This window comes from Neoarius graeffei, chromosome 9 (genome assembly GCF_027579695.1).
Source record: "Neoarius graeffei isolate fNeoGra1 chromosome 9, fNeoGra1.pri, whole genome shotgun sequence".
NCBI lineage: Eukaryota > Metazoa > Chordata > Actinopteri > Siluriformes > Ariidae > Neoarius > Neoarius graeffei.
The window spans coordinates 68433577-68450493 of record NC_083577.1 but is presented as its reverse complement, the minus strand read 5'-3'; the positions used below and the strand labels follow the sequence as shown (position 1 = coordinate 68450493).

At 43.0% G+C, this 16917-nt stretch overlaps 1 protein-coding gene across 1 annotated transcript in view; it reads right to left on the bottom strand.

Moving 5' to 3' along the window:
• The window catches only part of fam117bb (family with sequence similarity 117 member Bb), a 102141-nt gene that overhangs the window by 20911 nt on the left and 64313 nt on the right, over window positions 1-16917 (bottom strand). Inside the window, exons 3-4 of the mRNA XM_060930150.1 lie at window positions 10327-10419; window positions 2018-2131 (exon numbers count right to left, since the gene is read on the bottom strand). Coding sequence (XP_060786133.1) covers window positions 2018-2131; window positions 10327-10419 — 207 coding nt within the window. The remainder of the gene's footprint in view (window positions 1-2017; window positions 2132-10326; window positions 10420-16917) is intronic.

The window sequence follows — 16917 nt, the reverse complement described above, 5'->3', positions numbered from 1 at the left end:
AAGCCAGAAGGATACTGGGAAAATTTTGTGGACCAGTGAGACCAAAATAGAGCTTTTTGGTTTAAATGAGAAGCGTTATATTTGGAGAAAGGAAAACACTGCGTTCCAGTATAAGAACCTTATGCCACCTGTGAAACATGGAGGTGGTAGTATCACGGTTTGGGCCGGTTTTACTGAATCTGTGCCAGGACGGCTTGCCTTCACTGACGGAACGATGAATTCTGAATTATTCCAGCAAACTCTAAAGTAAAATATCAGGACATCTGTCTGTGAACTGAATCTCAAGAGAAAGTGGGTCATGCAGCAAGACAACGACCCGAAGCACACTTGGAATGGCCAAGTCCTGACCTTTATCCAACAGAAATGCTGTGTGATCAGTTCATGTGAGGAAACACACCAACATCCCAGAGTTGAAGCTGTCCTGTACAGAGGAACGAGCTAAGATTCCTCCAAGCCGATGTGCGGGACTGATCAACAGTGACCAGAAACATTTATTTGCAGTTTTTGCTGCAGAAGGGTGGGGTGGGGTCACAACAGATACTAAAAGCAAAGGCTAACATACTTGTGCCACTCACTGAAATGTAATATTGGATCAGTTTCCTTAATAAATAAATATCCAAGTATAATGTTTTGCATCGTTTTAGTCCGGTTGTTAAGCATAAAAAAAAAAACCCACCCTGGAATTGCTCGTTTTGTGATAGAAGCATGAAATTTGCCACACTAGCTCAAGTCAATGTATATAATAATTCTAGATATGGGGGCGTTTGACTCCTTGTGGTTGCAAGAAAGGGTGTTTGGGTCAATGTAAATGTACGAAGGTTAATCTTCAGTGTACAGCGTTATGCTTCTGTGGCAGGGATTGTAATCAGTAATGACGAGAGAGGTATTTTTTTTCAATGTTTTGATATCACATGATCATATGAATCCATATTACCAGCTAAAACTTTGAACTGCAAAAATTATTTTCTGGCAACCTTTTTATTTACTTAATACTGCATCCCATGTCACGTGACTAGTCACATATCACATCTTTGAGAACAAGCCCTGTGTCCGAAATCGCTCACTCGTTCACTACTCCCTATATAGGGAATTACTGTATAGAGGACTATACAGTAAGCTCACTGGTAAAATGAAAAAACGCTTTCGGACGCTAGTCCGTCGTGCTGGTATTTACGTCATTGCCGATCAGTCGGTTTTCAAAATAATAAATACATGCATGTATTTTTGAGATAAATACATATTATTATACAGAGCGCATTTCCCACATTAATAAATACAAAGTACCTGCATCTTTCAGTTTTTAAAAAAAATCAAGGCTTTCTTCTTTGCCGCTGCCTTCTATTAAATCAAATTTGAGGCTTTTGATTTCTTTCAGCGCGACCGCAATGCACGACAGGATATATTGCTTGGGTAGTGACTATAGGTTGTACACTACTTTTCGTGATGCATTGTGGGATACTTTGAGTGCACTATATAGGGTGTGAATAATCCTCACTAAGCTTTCGGACAGCACTACAAAATGGCGTCCTCACTATATAGTGCCCTATTATAGTGAGTAGGGAGCGATTTCAGACACAGGGAAGAAATTCTCTATTTGTGAGGTAGACATTCAATCAATCAATCAATCAATCAATCAATCATCAATCAATCTTATTAAAAAAAAAAACTTGAAAAGAAAATTAGTTTAGCCTCGTTTTCATGTTAGATCGATTTTGCACGTGTATGCCAGGGTTTAGAAGCCGAATTTGAAATGCCCCCATATCTAGAATTATATATATCAACTAAGTGAACAATTTCTTACTTTAACAGCCCGACTATTTGTTTAACTGGGTTCTCTTTATCTACTTTTAGAGCTTGTGTGAAAATATGATTTAGGTTATATTTAAACAGAAACGTAGAACATTCTAAAGGGTCCACAAACTTTTGAGCACCACTAAGTCCTGCAGGATCAGACACGGAGAGAGAGAAGGAGAGAGAGAGAGAGAGAGAGAGAGAGAGAGAGAGAGAGAGAGCTTACCTGTGATTGGTTAATGGCGGCATGGTTGCCATTGAAGGGGGATTTGCGCTCCTTATCGCGATGGTGCCGACTGATGTGCTTACTGCGTTGGAGCTGCTGCCTCAACTTCGCGATCTGAGAGAGAGAAAGAAACATTGTTAGCATACTTGTCACTAACCTCTATTTCAAAGTGGCTTCAGCCTTCAGCAGTTTCTCCCGGTTTCCCATCCCTCAGACAGCCATGCATGGAGGTAAACTCGTACATAACAGACAGAATAAGGCCACATAAACACAGTGCATGTCTGCGCATAGAGAGCCGTGTTCTTCCACATGAGCAGTCTGAAATAAAGAAAGCACAGAGAAAGGCATGAGACCTCACGCACGGGCTCTCTGCATTCTTCTGAGATTACCTTTGGCACCATTGCTCTACTGCATCCACGCACACTAAGCGCATATACACACGGGAGCACAGAATTATATAATCCCAGTCTCTCGGCCCCATGCGACACCCGAAACAAAAATGCATGCGCTCGCTATCCTCGCTACACAACCTCTCACACGCGTACTGAGGCACAAGTGGACGGTGTATGACTGGAAGAGATCAGATATCCGGCTGAAATGAGGTGCCTGGCTCATTTAATCAATAAATGAGTAATGGCAGAGAGCGGAGAAGCTAATGACATGTTCATGTAATCTCTTTCAGCCTCAGCACAATGGCCTGCAGAACCGCTAACTCCTAAAGATGCATTCTCGGGCCAGCAGGCCTCAATAGGCCTGTGTGTGCTTTGTGTGTGTGGGGCAGTGCAGCACAGGCTAGCGTTGGGTCAGAGAGGTGAGCTGTAGTTTGTAGTTTCACTACTGTGTGCGCACGCGCGTGTGCGCGGGTGTGAGAACACATCTGACCCAGTGACTGCAAGGAGAATGATTAACTCAACCGAAGCTAGAGTGAATGTTAATGTGAAGCTGAATACTCTGGGTATAATCAGTCAAGGAGCGTAATGCGGTGCAAGGTTTTACACCAGGCAGATATTCCACCGCTTGCACAGGATGTGGAATTAATCAGCATTATGACAAGAGGGGGAAGGAGGAAGTCTCGGAGAGACAGAGGAAGAGAAAAGAAGAAGAGAGATAAAACGGCAGAGGGCAGGAGTGAAAGGCTGAATAGATGGAGCAGTTTATAAAGCAGCTACAAGGGCGTGGTTCACGGTGTGGGGTCTGCGGACCCCCGGAGTCTCTGACTTGTATCTGGAGGGTCCATGATTTTACTGAAATCCTTTATGACGTGAAAGCAATGAAGGCCATTATCATTATCATTATCATCTACTGCCAAAGCTGTTATAGTTATTAGGGAGTTATACTGACAGGTCACCGAAAATGAACACAGTCGCTACATGCCACAATACACACACTGCAAAAAATGCTATCTTCTAGTCTCGTCTTGTCTTCTTCCGCTTTATCCGGGACCGGGTCGCGGAGGCAGCAGTCTAAGCATGGAAGCCCAAACTTCCCTTTCCCCAGACACCTCGGCCAGCTCCTCGGGAAGAACACCGAGGCGTTCCCAGGCCAGCCGAGAGACATGGTCCCTCCAGCGTGTCCTGGGTCTTCCCCGGGGCCTCCTCCCAGGGGGACATGCCTGGAACACCTCCCCAGGGAGGCGTCCAGGAGGCATCTGAAAAAGATGCCCGAGCCACCTCAGCTGGTTCCTCTCGATGTGGAGGAGCAGCGGCTCTACTCCGAGCTCCTCCCGAGTGACTGTACTTCTCACCCTATATCTAAGGGAGCGCCCAGCCACCCTGCGAAGGAAACTCATTTCGGCCGCTTGTATCCGCGATCTTGTTCTTTCGGTCATTACCCAAAGCTCATGACCATAGGTGAGAGTTGGAACGTAGATCGACTGGTAAATTGAGAGCTTCGCCTTTTGGCTCAGCTCCTTCTTCACCACGACGGACCGGTAAAGCGACCGCATCACTGCGGAGGCTGCACCGATCCGCCTGTCGATGTCACGCTCCATCCTTCCCTCACTCGTAAACAAGATCCCGAGATACTTAAACTCTTCCACTTGAGGCAGGACTTCTCCACCAACCTGGAGAGGGCAAGCCACCCTTTTCCAGTCGAGGACCATGGCCTCGGACTTGGAGGTGCTGATTCTCATCCCAGCCGCTTCACACTCGACCGCAAACCGCCCCAGTGCATGCTGAAGGTCCTGGTTTGAAAAAGCCAACAGGACAACATCATCCGCAAAAAGCAGAGATGAAATCTTGTGGTTCCCAAACAGGATTCCTTCCGGTCCCTGGCTGCGCCTAGAAATTCTGTCCATAAAAATTATGAACAGAACCGGTGACAAAGGGCAGCCCTGCTGGAGTCCAACATGCACTGGGAACAGGTCTGACTTGTGCTATCTTAGCAAGTGAAAATATCTTGAAAATAGTTGAAATGATCTAGCAGTTCCTATTAGAAGAATACAAGACACCAACTCAGATTATTAAACCTAGTTCTAGACTGCAACCAACTAATTCCAAGATGTCTTATCAAGTAAAAATATCTGTCCATGCAGCAACATAACTTCACTAGTATTAAGTCATTTTCTCCTCAAATTCAGATTTAAATTTTTTTGCAGTGCGATTCTCCTCATTCTTCTTTTCCGACACGGAAAAACACCCAAAGCTGCAATTCATGAACGGTCCGCTCCACATACAATCTGTCGGTCTCCGTTTGATCACAAAACAATAAAGGTTTCCTGAATCAACATTTCAGCCACTTCAAATCAATATTAGTGTCCCCTGCTGCCGATTTTCTGAATCGAGCCGAAAAGTTTGTCTACTTTGCTGGCGCCGCCATGATTGAAAAAAATCATGTGATTGCATTCCTGTGCACTGATTGGCCAAAGCTTGAAACAGTGTTTGTGAACCTTAAGCGCCGTGCTGTTTTACCTATGGCGGCATGGTGATGTAAGTGGTGAGCACTGTCGCCTCAAAGCAAGAAGGTCCTGGGTTCAAGCCCAGTGGCTGACGAGGGCCTTTCTGTGTGGAGTTTGCATGTTCTCCCCATGTCTGCGTGGGTTTCCTCCGGGTGCTCCGGTTTCCTCCACAGTCCAAAGACATGCAGGTTAGGCTAATTGGTGGCTCTAAATTGCCCATCGGTGTGAATATCTGTGTGTGTGTGTGAGAATGATTGAGAGGAGAAAACCTCTATAATAATAATAATAATAATAATAATAATAATTCAGTAGAACGCAACAGGAAACCACTACTGTAATGTTCTTTCAACATTTTGATGGCTGAAGCGGTCAGGGCGGCCACGTCACTGTAGTGATATGCCAAAATGGATGGACGGATGGATGTTTTACCTATAGACTGTGGACTACTTGTTTAATTTCCAACCCTTCCATACCATGACACGTTGTGTTGTGAGCCTTTAGTTCCGTTTTTGTTACTCGTTTTGGCAATTCACATTCAAAACATTGGTGCGTGGTTTCTTGCAGACGAATTCAACCAATCAGCATGCAGCACTGCATCATGTGATTTCCAAAATGGCAGCACTGGCAGAGTAGACTGGAAGTTTTCTTCTTAGTTGAAGGAAAAAAAAAAAAAAAGACTGCTTGGATCAATATTATTGACTCGAATTGAATAACATGTTGGGCCGAGTAATCTTTATTGATTCGTGATCAAAATAAGGTTGGTGGACTGGCTGTGGAGCGAGCAGTTTACGAAATACATGACTTCTAAACACGGGAACCCCCAGCTTCGGGATTTTTCCGCACCATAACTTGCAGGAAAAGAAGACCGAGGAGGATTGTGTATTGTGGCATGTACCGACTGTGAAACTGAATGGGTCTAAAACAAACAATGCCAGTGGCACCGTGTTTCTGACAGAAAATAGTAACTTGCACATGTATAGAGAGCTAGAAACCAACAACAGCATGTTACAAACATACTGCAAAGTGATTTACATCTGCATTTTAAAACACCATGCTTTCAGGATAGAAATCTCAAGCATAAAAAAATAATAGCTCCCATTATAACAATAAACATGATGTACCTAATGTCCTTAAATCTAGACCTTGGAATGATAAGGTTCTGTCGTTTTGCATGTAAATAATTTAGGACACCGAAGAGGTGAGTAATTTTTACACCAAAATATTGCTTAAAACTTTGCGGCCAATGTCAGTCAAAAATGCTGGAGCAGATCACAAAGGGAAAAAAAATCCTAATCCAATCATTAGTTTACTTTCGACTATTAAGAAAAAACAAACAAACAAAAACACACTTGTGGTCAGATGTTTACATTCACTGATATGAATGTCATGGCAATATTTGGGCTTTCAGTAATTTCTTTGAACTGTTCTTTTTCTGTGGCAGAATGATTGTACAGCATACATCTTTAATTAAAAAATCACTAGAATTTGGTGCACAAGTTTTAATTTTATTTAGATTTTCTGAAAACAAACACAGGGTCAAAATTATACATACAGGGTCAAAAACTTACATACGCTCACTTAGATTAGTAATTCAGAGATGCTGAAACTTCCAAAATGTCTTTTATCTTGCCAAGGTCGAGGTCTCTTAACTTCCTGTTAGTGATCATGATTGACTACAGCTGGTCGCTTCTCTGTGCCTTCATAAAAAGGGTTTGTTTACAGCACTAATCGGACTGACCAACACACAGTAAAATGGGAAAGTCCAAGGAGCTCAGTGCAGATCTGAGAAAGAGGATCGCAGATATACACAACTCCGGAATGTCTCTTGGAGCCATTTCTAAACAACTGCAAATTCTAAGATCAGTTCAAACAATTGTATGCAAGTTACTGTGAGGTGTAGTCACTTTGCTTTAAGAAAACCCAAACTGTCACCCTCAGCTGAAAGGAAATTGGTTTGGATGGTCAGGAACAACCTGGGAACCACCATGGCACAGCCCTGCCATGAACTGGAAGCTGATGGATCACTGTCTCCAGTTCAGTTCACCATGGTCTAAGAGGCTGCTATCCAAGAAATAACTCTGCTCCAAAATTGACACCTTCAAGCTTAACTACAGTTTGAAGCTGACCACAGGGACAAAGAAAAAGACTTCTGGAGGATAGCTGTATGGTCAGATGAGACAAAGATTGAGTTCTTTGGCCACAATGACCACCATGTACAGAGGGACACTGTACCAGCTGGTGGTGGTGGTAGGATCATCATGCTCTGGGGCTGTTTTGCTGCCAGTGGAACTGGTTCATTGCACAAAGTGGATGGAATAATGAAGGAGGAGGACGACCTCAGAATTCTTCAGCATAAACCATCAGAAACTTGAATACGACTTGGGAGTTACAACAGGACGATGAACCCAAACACGCATCAGAGCTGGTTGTGGAGAATAAAGCAGGCTAACACTAAACTTAAAACAAGTCCTGACTTCAACCCTACTGAAAATATATGGACCGTGCTTATAAGTCGAGTCCATGCCAAGGAAAAAAAAAAGAAAAAAAAAAAGAAATTTAATTAAACTCCACCAATTCTACCATGAAGAGTCATGAAATATCCAACCAGAATTCTGCCAGAAGCTTGTTCATGGTAAATAAAAATGTTTGGTCAAGGTGAATCTTATGAAGAGACATTGTACCCAAATATTAGGTGTGCTGTATGTATAATTTTGACCATGTGATGATTTCAGAAAACCCAAAGAAAATTAAAACTTGTGCACCAAATTCTAGCATTTTTTTAATTAAAGATGTATGCTGTACAATCATTCTGCTACAGAAAAAGAACAGTTCAAAGAAATGACTGAAAGCCCAAATGTTGCCATGACATTCATATCCAAGATGACATTCCAGTCACTGTATGTAAACTTCTGACCACAACTCTGTCTCTCTCTGAGTGAGAGAGAGATGTATGTGTGTGTAATATATATGCGTGCAGCATGGTGGTGTAGTGTTTAGCACTGTTGCCTCACAGCAAAAAGGTTCTGGGTTCGAGCCCAGTGGCCGGCGAGGGCCTTTCTGTGCGGAGTGTGCATGTTCTCCCTGTGTCCGCGTGGGTTTCCTCCGGGTGCTCCGGTTTCCCCCACAGTCCAAAGACATGCAGGTTAGGTTAACTGGTGACTCTAAATTGACCGTAGGTGTGAATGTGAGTGTGAATGGTTGTCTGTGTCTATGTGTCAGCCCTGTGATGACCTGGTGACTTGTCCAGGGTGTACCCCGCCTTTCGCCCGTAGTCAGCTGGGATAGGCTCCAGCTTGCCTGCGACCCTGCACAGGATAAGCGGCTACAGATAAAGAAGATATATATGCACAGTGGTGCTTGAAAGTTTGTGAACCCTTTAGAATTTTCTATATTTCTACATAAATATGAACTAAAACATCATCAGATTTTCACACAAGTCCTAAAAGTAGATTAAGAGAACCCAGTTAAACAAATGAGACAAAAACATTGTCCTTGGTCATTTATTTATTGAGGAAAATGATCCAATATTACATATCTGTGAGTGGCAAAAGTATGTGAACCTTTGCTTTCAGTATCTGGTGTGACCCCCTTGTGCAGCAATAACTGCAACTAAACGTTTCCGGTAACTGTTGATCAGTCCTGCACACCGGCTTGGAGGAATTTTAGCCCATTCCTCCATACAGAACAGCTTCAACTCTGGGATGTTGGTGGGTTTCCTCACATGAACTGCTCGCTTCAGGTCCTTCCACAACATTTCGATTGGATTAAGGTCAGGACTTTGACTTGGCCATTCCAAAACATTAACTTTATTCTTCTTTAACCATTCTTTGGTAGAATGACTTGTGTGCTTAGGGTCGTTGCCTTGCTGCATGACCCACCTTCTCTTGAGATTCAGTTCATGGACAGATGTCCTGACATTTTCCTTTAGAATTCGCTGGTATAATTCAGAATTCATTGTTCCATCAATGATGGCAAGCCGTCCTGGCCCAGATGCAGCAAAACAGGCCCAAACCATGATACTACCACCACCATGTTTCACAGATGGGATAAGGTTCTTATGCTGGAATGCAGTGTTTTCCTATCTCCAAACATAACGCTTCTTATTTAAACCAGAAAGTTCTATTTTGGTCTCATCCGTCCACAAAACATTTTTCTAATAGCCTTCTGGCTTGTCCACGTGATCTTTAGCAAACTGCAGACGAGCAGCAATGTTCTTTTTGGAGAACAGTGGCTTTCTCCTTGCAACCCTGCCATGCACACCATTGTTGTTCAGTGTTCTCCTGATGGTGGACTCATGAACATTAACATTAGCCAATGTGAGAGAGGCCTTCAGTTGCTTAGAAGTTACCCTGGGGTCCTTTGTCACCTCGCTGACTATTACACGCCTTGCTCTTGGAGTGATCTTTGTTGGTTGACCACTCCTGGGGAGGGGAACAACGGTCTTGAATCTCCTCCATTTGTACACAATCTGTCTGACTGTGGATTGGTGGAGTCCAAACTCTTTCGAGATGGTTTTGTAACCTTTTCCAGCCTGATGAGCATCAACAACGCTTTTTCTGAGGTCCTCAGAAAAATCTCCTTTGTTCGTGCCATGATACACTTCCACAAACGTGTTGTGAAGATCAGACTTTGATAGATCCCTGTTCTTTAAATAAAACAGGGTGCCCACTCACACCTGATTGTCATCCCATTGATTGAAAACACCTGACTCTAATTTCACCTTCAAATTAACTGCTAATCCTAGAGGTTCACATACTTTTGCCACTCACAGATATGTAATATTGGATCATTTTCCTCAATAAATAAATGACCAAGTATAATATTTTTGTCTCATTTGTTTAACTGGGTTCTCTTTATCTACTTTTAGGACTTGTGTGAAAATCTGATGATGTTTTAGGTCATATTTATGCAGAAATATAGAAAATTCTAAAGGGTTCACAAACTTTCAAGCACCACTGTATATCTATTTTTTTTCCCATTCCAAAGTTGCATTTGTTTGACTTCTGGAGAGTTAAAACTCCATGGCTTTCAAGTCAAACCTGTCAGCTTGAACCTTATAATTCAATCATATGATTGTTAGATTTGTTTTATGAATTATAATCTATGCTATTATCATAATGGAGTCCATGTAAATGTCCCTAGCAGTTAAAATTGGGAAGCCCTGCTGGAGAGGGTGTGACATGGGAAGAACAGGGTGTCAACACATCCGTACGTGAAGAGTGGCATTATTATAATTTGAGGTGACACCGTGCTGGCTGTGCCTCGCTGAACCCTTCTCTATTCTAATCCTGACATGGTCTCCTCCCAGCATGCTGCCGGCGCGTCTGCACCCCACTGAATGCTGGGAGACTGAAACAGATCACCGGCCTCGTCCTGAATACAAGAGAGTGGGGGAGGAGGAAGGCGTCCTGACCTCTTTAAGCTGGTCAGTGCTGCCCCAGGACGCTGAGCGCTGGTGAGAGCTCCGCCTCTTCTCCTCGCTTTCATCCGCCCAGGCACTGGGGGTCTGAGAGAGAGAAAGAAAAAAATCAGCACATATGGTACTCAAGTTTACAACATGGCAAACATTTATAGTCTCCAAATCTGACATCTGTACAGTCTTGGTGCTGTGTGTATACATCCTCGCAGTGATGCATCAACCACTCGGGTAGCACACGGTCATAAAACAGCATGCAACCACCTTTTGCTCAGTGAAGAGGAGCACTCTTCCTGCAGATTCGAGCTCTCCTCTCTCTCACACACACACACAGTTTTGTCTGAGTAGTTTTGTATTAAAGCTTGCTGGACACCCTGTGGCAGCGTCAAGACCATATCAATGGGTTCATCGTCTCCTCTTCTTCACGCACAACCCTCACCAATGTATACGACAGGAATCTCTCATACCCCTTTTCCACCAAATCAGTTCCAGGGCTGGTTCGGGGCCAGTGCTGGTTCACAACTCGTTCAACTTGCGAGCCAGGTGAGAACCAGTTTGCTTTTCCATAGCTCGCGGTGCTAAGCGGAGCCACGTCATTACGTCGCTGTATACGTCAGTTACGGCGCTACCTTTACATAAACCTTGGTGCAAATATCAAAGCAAAAACAACACGGAAGAAGCGGCAACAACAACAATAATAATGGATGACTTCGCGTTTGTACAGCTGCGGCTTCTCGTCGCTTAAAAATGGCGATCTTTCACGGTCTTGTTATTGTTGTTGGTCTTAACAACTCCGCCCCCCCGCTGACGTAAGCGGTTCTTTCCTCTGGCCCAGCAGAGAGTTGGTGCTAGCCTGGAACCGGGTTTTCTGGCCCCAGAGCCAGTTCTTTGTCAGTGGAAACAGAAAACCCGGTTCCAAACTAAGCACTGGCCCCGAACCAGCCCTGGAACTGCTTTGGTGGAAAAGGGGCAACAGTGACTACGTTTACATGCACGTCCAAATCGAGCTGCTGTTGGTAATCGAGCAAAGGGTCCCAGCAGGGGTGCCAGAGAAATCCAATCCTACATGCACAAGTGAAATCGGGCTATTGTGCAAGGTGCATTGTGCACCCGAGCCACACGTGGCGCTACATGCCCCATCGTGTTGGTACACTTCCGGTTGTCGTCATGAAGAAGAGCTATAGTGTTGCCACATACTGCTGACGTTTTCCAGCCCAAAACATGTTCAAATCCGCTAAAATGCACTTAAAACACCCAATCTGGCAACACTAGCAGTTCCGTGTTCAAGCTGTTAGGCTTGCTCTAACAGACTGTATGGCTACAAACTGTCCGGCGCAGACCACTGTTTTGTAAGACAACTTATTTTGCACAATAATATTTTTCTAAAGTCCATTTTTTGCTTACAAAAAAATATTTTTTTTTTTGCTTACAATTTAACTTCTGTCTTAATAAACACACAAAAAGTTCAATTGTTTTGTTTTTATTGACATTCTTCAGATGTTGGACATATATATATATATATATATATATATATATATATATACACACACACACACACACACACACACACACACACACACACACACACAAATACAATGACTTGTTTATGTACACAATTCACAGCTATGCAACAGCTGTACAGATGTATTTGGTGATACAGTAAGTGAGCTAAATTTTAACAGTGCAAACAATGCCACAAAAAGAAAAGATTCATGCCGTTGTCATGATTCGTTGTCATGCCGACCGAGGCTGTTGTGTTTCCCGCTTGTGGTCTCGTCACTCGTCACTTCCGGAAGTAGCTCGACAACTAGCTCGATAGGGTATACGTGCACAAAGTAGCTCGGCAGAAATCGCATAAACTAGGTCGTGTAGCTCGATTCCGAGAAATCAAGTTCGGTTCAATTTCAGCCGAATTAAGGTGTATACATGGCATTTTGAACTTCGATTTCAGTCGAGCAACGGCAGAAATTCGATTCTCTCTATGTGCATGTAAACGTAGTGAGTGACGCCCAAGTTACAACAGGAAAACTGAGGAACTTTAGGGGCATTTGTTTACCTACACACTTGTTGCTGTTGCTTCCACATGTGTCTTTTCTTCCAAAATATAAAGCTGCAATGATCCTGTCTATAGTACAGCCAGAGGTGGACAGTAACAAAGTACGTTTACTTGAGTACTGTATTTAAGTACACTTTGAGTATTAATTTTTTTGTAAACTTATGACTTTAACTTCACTACATTTGAAAGACAAAAATAGCGTACTTTTCACTCCACTACATTTCTATCAAGGCCCTCATTACTCGTTACTACTGTATGAAGCAGCTTTGAAAGTGGATGTTTTTTTCTTTTCGTTTCTAAAACATGATAGTTCTTTTTTCCACAGGTGACACTGAGAAAAGCCCATCACTAGGGTCACGTCACGTCCACAGACTGTATAAAACCAAGTTCAGTGATTTCTCAGCAGCATAATCTGAACACGATCAGTTGATGGCAGAATGGAAGGAGGTGGTTCTTCTGGGGAATGCACACACCCATGGCCCATGAACCCGTGTTTCAGTTTTCTGAAAGGAATGAAGATTTGTTTCATTTTAATTGCCTGCATTGTTTTTTGAAAACGAGCCATATCATGGCCTATAAAAATTCGCCTTCCAACCTGCAGAAGCATGTTGAAGTATGTAAACGTTTTATTCCAAGAGAAAGCTTGCAATGAAGTTGTCTGTGCTTTTAGAGCTAGTGATAACGTTGCAATAGCTATGCAGTCTGGTTAGTCAAATGACTCTCTGTAGATTTGCTCACCAAGTTGCCATCGCCTTGTCCACGGCTAATGTTAATACATAGCTAGTTAACTTGGACACTGTTAGTTAGCATGTAAAAACGGAGTTACGCTAACATGAATAACGTTAACTTATCTGAAGTCCTTTCAGAAATGTGTTTCAGCATAATCTTGCCAAATAAACAGAATGTAGAAATCTGTGTTGATCTGTGATTAGTGTTTATTCGACAGGTTCTACAAGCGAGTCAGTAAATCCAGTCGGTTCTTTCAGAGGCAGTAGGTTTTGTAAGCGTTGTGGCAATAATACAACGATGCATTGACAGAAAATGTACTTTTAATACTTAAGTATTTTTAAAAGCAAGTACTTCAGTACTTTAACTTAAGCAAAAAATGTGACTGTAGAACTTTCACTTGTATCAGAGTAACATTTGACCAGCGGGATCTGTACTTTGACTAAAGTAATGAAGTTGGGCACTTTATCCACCTCTGAGTACAGCACTGCAACTTCTCTGTCTGATCCTCTCTAGAGAACTAAAGCCTCGGTCACAACCGAGCCGTACGTGCTCCTACGGCCGGTCTACGTGCAAAAAACACAAGAAACGCACGGAGGGCGCGCGTGTGACGTGCTGATTTTCGAGCCGTAGACTGGCCGCAGAGGTTCTTTGTCATGTCAAACAAATTCTACGGGCGCTTACGTTTTTTTCAGGTTGCAAGGCAAACTTACGGCCAACGCGCGTCTTTCTCCACGAACAAAAAAAACGCAGCGATTTGGGAAACGCCAAAAATCGCACGGCCAAAAAAAATCGTACGTCCGGTTGTGACCTAGGCTTAACACACAATGTGATCGAACATGAGCTCTGACCACATGCACACATACATACACATACACTGAGGTGGGGTGGGGGAAGAGACCATCCCTTGCTTGAAAAAACGGAAAGACAAAGATAATCCATCTTGTAAAAGTGTCGGTGTCGTATCAATATTTAATATCAAATTTCATCCATATTCGATATTCTGTGTCCCATGTTGCCTTGGATGTAATGCGAGATCCTCAAGTAAAAGAGCGCTCAGAACACAATATCCCCCCCCGCTGGTAATTATGTCATAACTCTGGTAAAATGTGACTGAATTGAATGAAACTGCAATATGCGTATTACCGGCATATAACAAAGAATCCTGACAAGTTTCGTGAAATTCCTCCAAAAACTGTCAGAGGAGTTGATTTCAGAACGTGAGTACCCTTCCCAGGACGGACGGACATCGCCACGACATAATCCCGCTTCAGGCCTTTTGGCCAGCGGGGGATAAAAATTGTGAGGGAAGTTGATTTCAGAAAGCAAGCACACCTTGATGAAATTGCCAAAGTACAAGTTTGTTAATAATCAGGGCATAACTCCGGTAAAATGTGCCCAAATTAAACGAAATTTCAATATGCGTATAACTGTCATATAACAAAGCGTTCTGCCAAGTTTGGTGAAATTCCTCCACAAATTGTGAGAGTTGTTGTTTTCAGAAGGAAAACACACTCTCATGAAATTGTCAAATTATAATTTTGTTAATCAAGGCCTGTAACTCTGGTAAAATGGGACCGAATTTAACGAAATTACAATATGCGTATTACCGACGTATAACAAAGAATCCTGCCAAGTTTCGTGAAATTCCTCCAAAAATTGTGAGAGGAGTTGATTTCAGAAGGTGAGCACCCTTCCTGGGATGGACATCGCCACGACGTTATCCCGCTTCGGGCCTTTCGGCCAGCGAGGGATAAAAATTCATTGAAAATCTGCTGAGGAGAAAACAACCATCATTGATCCTGCTCTGTGGGTGAATAGCATTCCTCTCGATCATATCAGGCCTCCGTGAGCTTAAAGTGCTACTCTTGCTAAATGAAATCACCCCTGGAAATTATACCTTATAAAACTAGACATGTTAAAAATAGTTTACTGTCTAAACTGTATTTTAATATGAGACTGGAACCATGTTCTATTTAGTTGGTAAAGTTTGGCTCTTTGAGTCCACCATTACACGAATGCGTCTCTGGTAAATTACTGTTAATTCAAAGGAAGTGACGTTATACGCACAATGCTTGAAAGTTTGCGGCATTTCTGGCTTCGTCCGCTTTGCAAAGCGTAGCACATTTTTAACGATTTTTTTTTTTTTTATTATTCCAAAACAAAATTAAAACCAAAAGCATGCCTCCTAAGAGGTGTGTTGTTCAAGGCTGTTCAAGTGCAGCCAATTAAAAAAAAAAAAAAAGGGCCGAATTTCAATCCATGATAGCCCAAAGTCGGCAGGACACTTAGGCTAGATCCACACGACAACGAGATTTTTTTTTTTTTAAATATCGCGTCTACATGGGCAAAGGATCAGTGAAATTTCAGGTACATATGGCAACGCAACGCTTGCTGAAAACGATGCAATACACATGCCACACCTCTACGTGCGCTGTAAGACGGTCCCATCGGAGACACCAGAACAATAGAAGAAGTAGACGCATGCGCATAAACCCCTTCTTCTGTAGCATCAGCCACATAAAGTTTTGATTATTAATCAGTAGCGTAAAATGAAAGATGCGGAAAGAGGAATGAATGGGGGTAGATGGAAGCCGGTACGCCAACATTCTGATATCCTCCAGAATTCTTTAATGGTCCGGAATAAATTGAATGCTACACGTTGATGGATTACTTTGTTCTTCTACACCCTTTTTGAGGAATGTATTGTCGGACTTAAACCAACATCTGAAGAGGTGAGATCGCTCCTTTTTTTTTTCCTATTTTTGCTGGCGGGATTGTTTTTGTAAAGCGCACGGGCGGTGCGCGGTTTGGTACTGCTTCCGCAGCGTTTGGACTAAAGACTCTGCCCTAAGGGCTATCCTCTCACTCTCTCTCACTTTGCACCATTACACAATAAATATTCACAGTGAAAATATTTTGTAAGCGCGTTTCATGAACCAAGTTATAGGATTTGTTGACAACTCGCATCGAGTTCGTTACACTTCTACCCGGCGTGAAGCACTGACAGTCATGTGGTTGTGACGTCATCGTAAACAAATCCGTTCTACTCATCCAGACGACTTCGCAACGGCGGCGTTGCCAGATTTTTTCACTCTGGAACCCATTCTCAAAAGATTTTGTTTTGGGGCACCCAAAACGCCGGTGCCGTGTGGACGCCAGGCCGAAACGATAAACAATTTTATCAGATTCACCTGAATCTGTTGCTGTGTGGACAGGGCCTTATGGAATGAATGAGCTCGATTCGTACGGAGGTAACTTCAAGCTGACAGGACGGTTTGGTACCTGCTCCATACACTTTGAAAGTGATACATTTGTGAGGCAGATTCACATAGAAGAATCTGAGTGACGCTTGGTACGTGGAGCAGTTCCTACGATCTGGAAACAAGTCAGAAGTGCCGTCCCAAAGAGCTCACCGCCGCACAGGAAGTGTCACGCTAGTGTTTATACTGTTGCTTGAATTTATTAGCTGTCCTTTGTCAGATCAATAACGTTTGAAGGTAGTTTCTATGTGGCCAAATATGATACTTTGATAGACAACCGACAATTACTGATCTAAAAGCAAACCAAAACGTGCTTACTCCGAGTCACTTCTTCGTCCGTGCTGTCGTAAAGTTGTGTAGAGAGCTTTACAAAAGAAGGCAGCGGCGCATATGTCGTCACACATGCAGCGTCGCTGACCAATAAATCGCTGCGATCTAATGGCGGACAAGCTTTTAGTGATTTTTGGAACAGAATTCAGCTGCAAAAAAAAAAATTCTTTTTTGAACCAATTTTTTATTAAACGGTGAACTTTACAACCTATT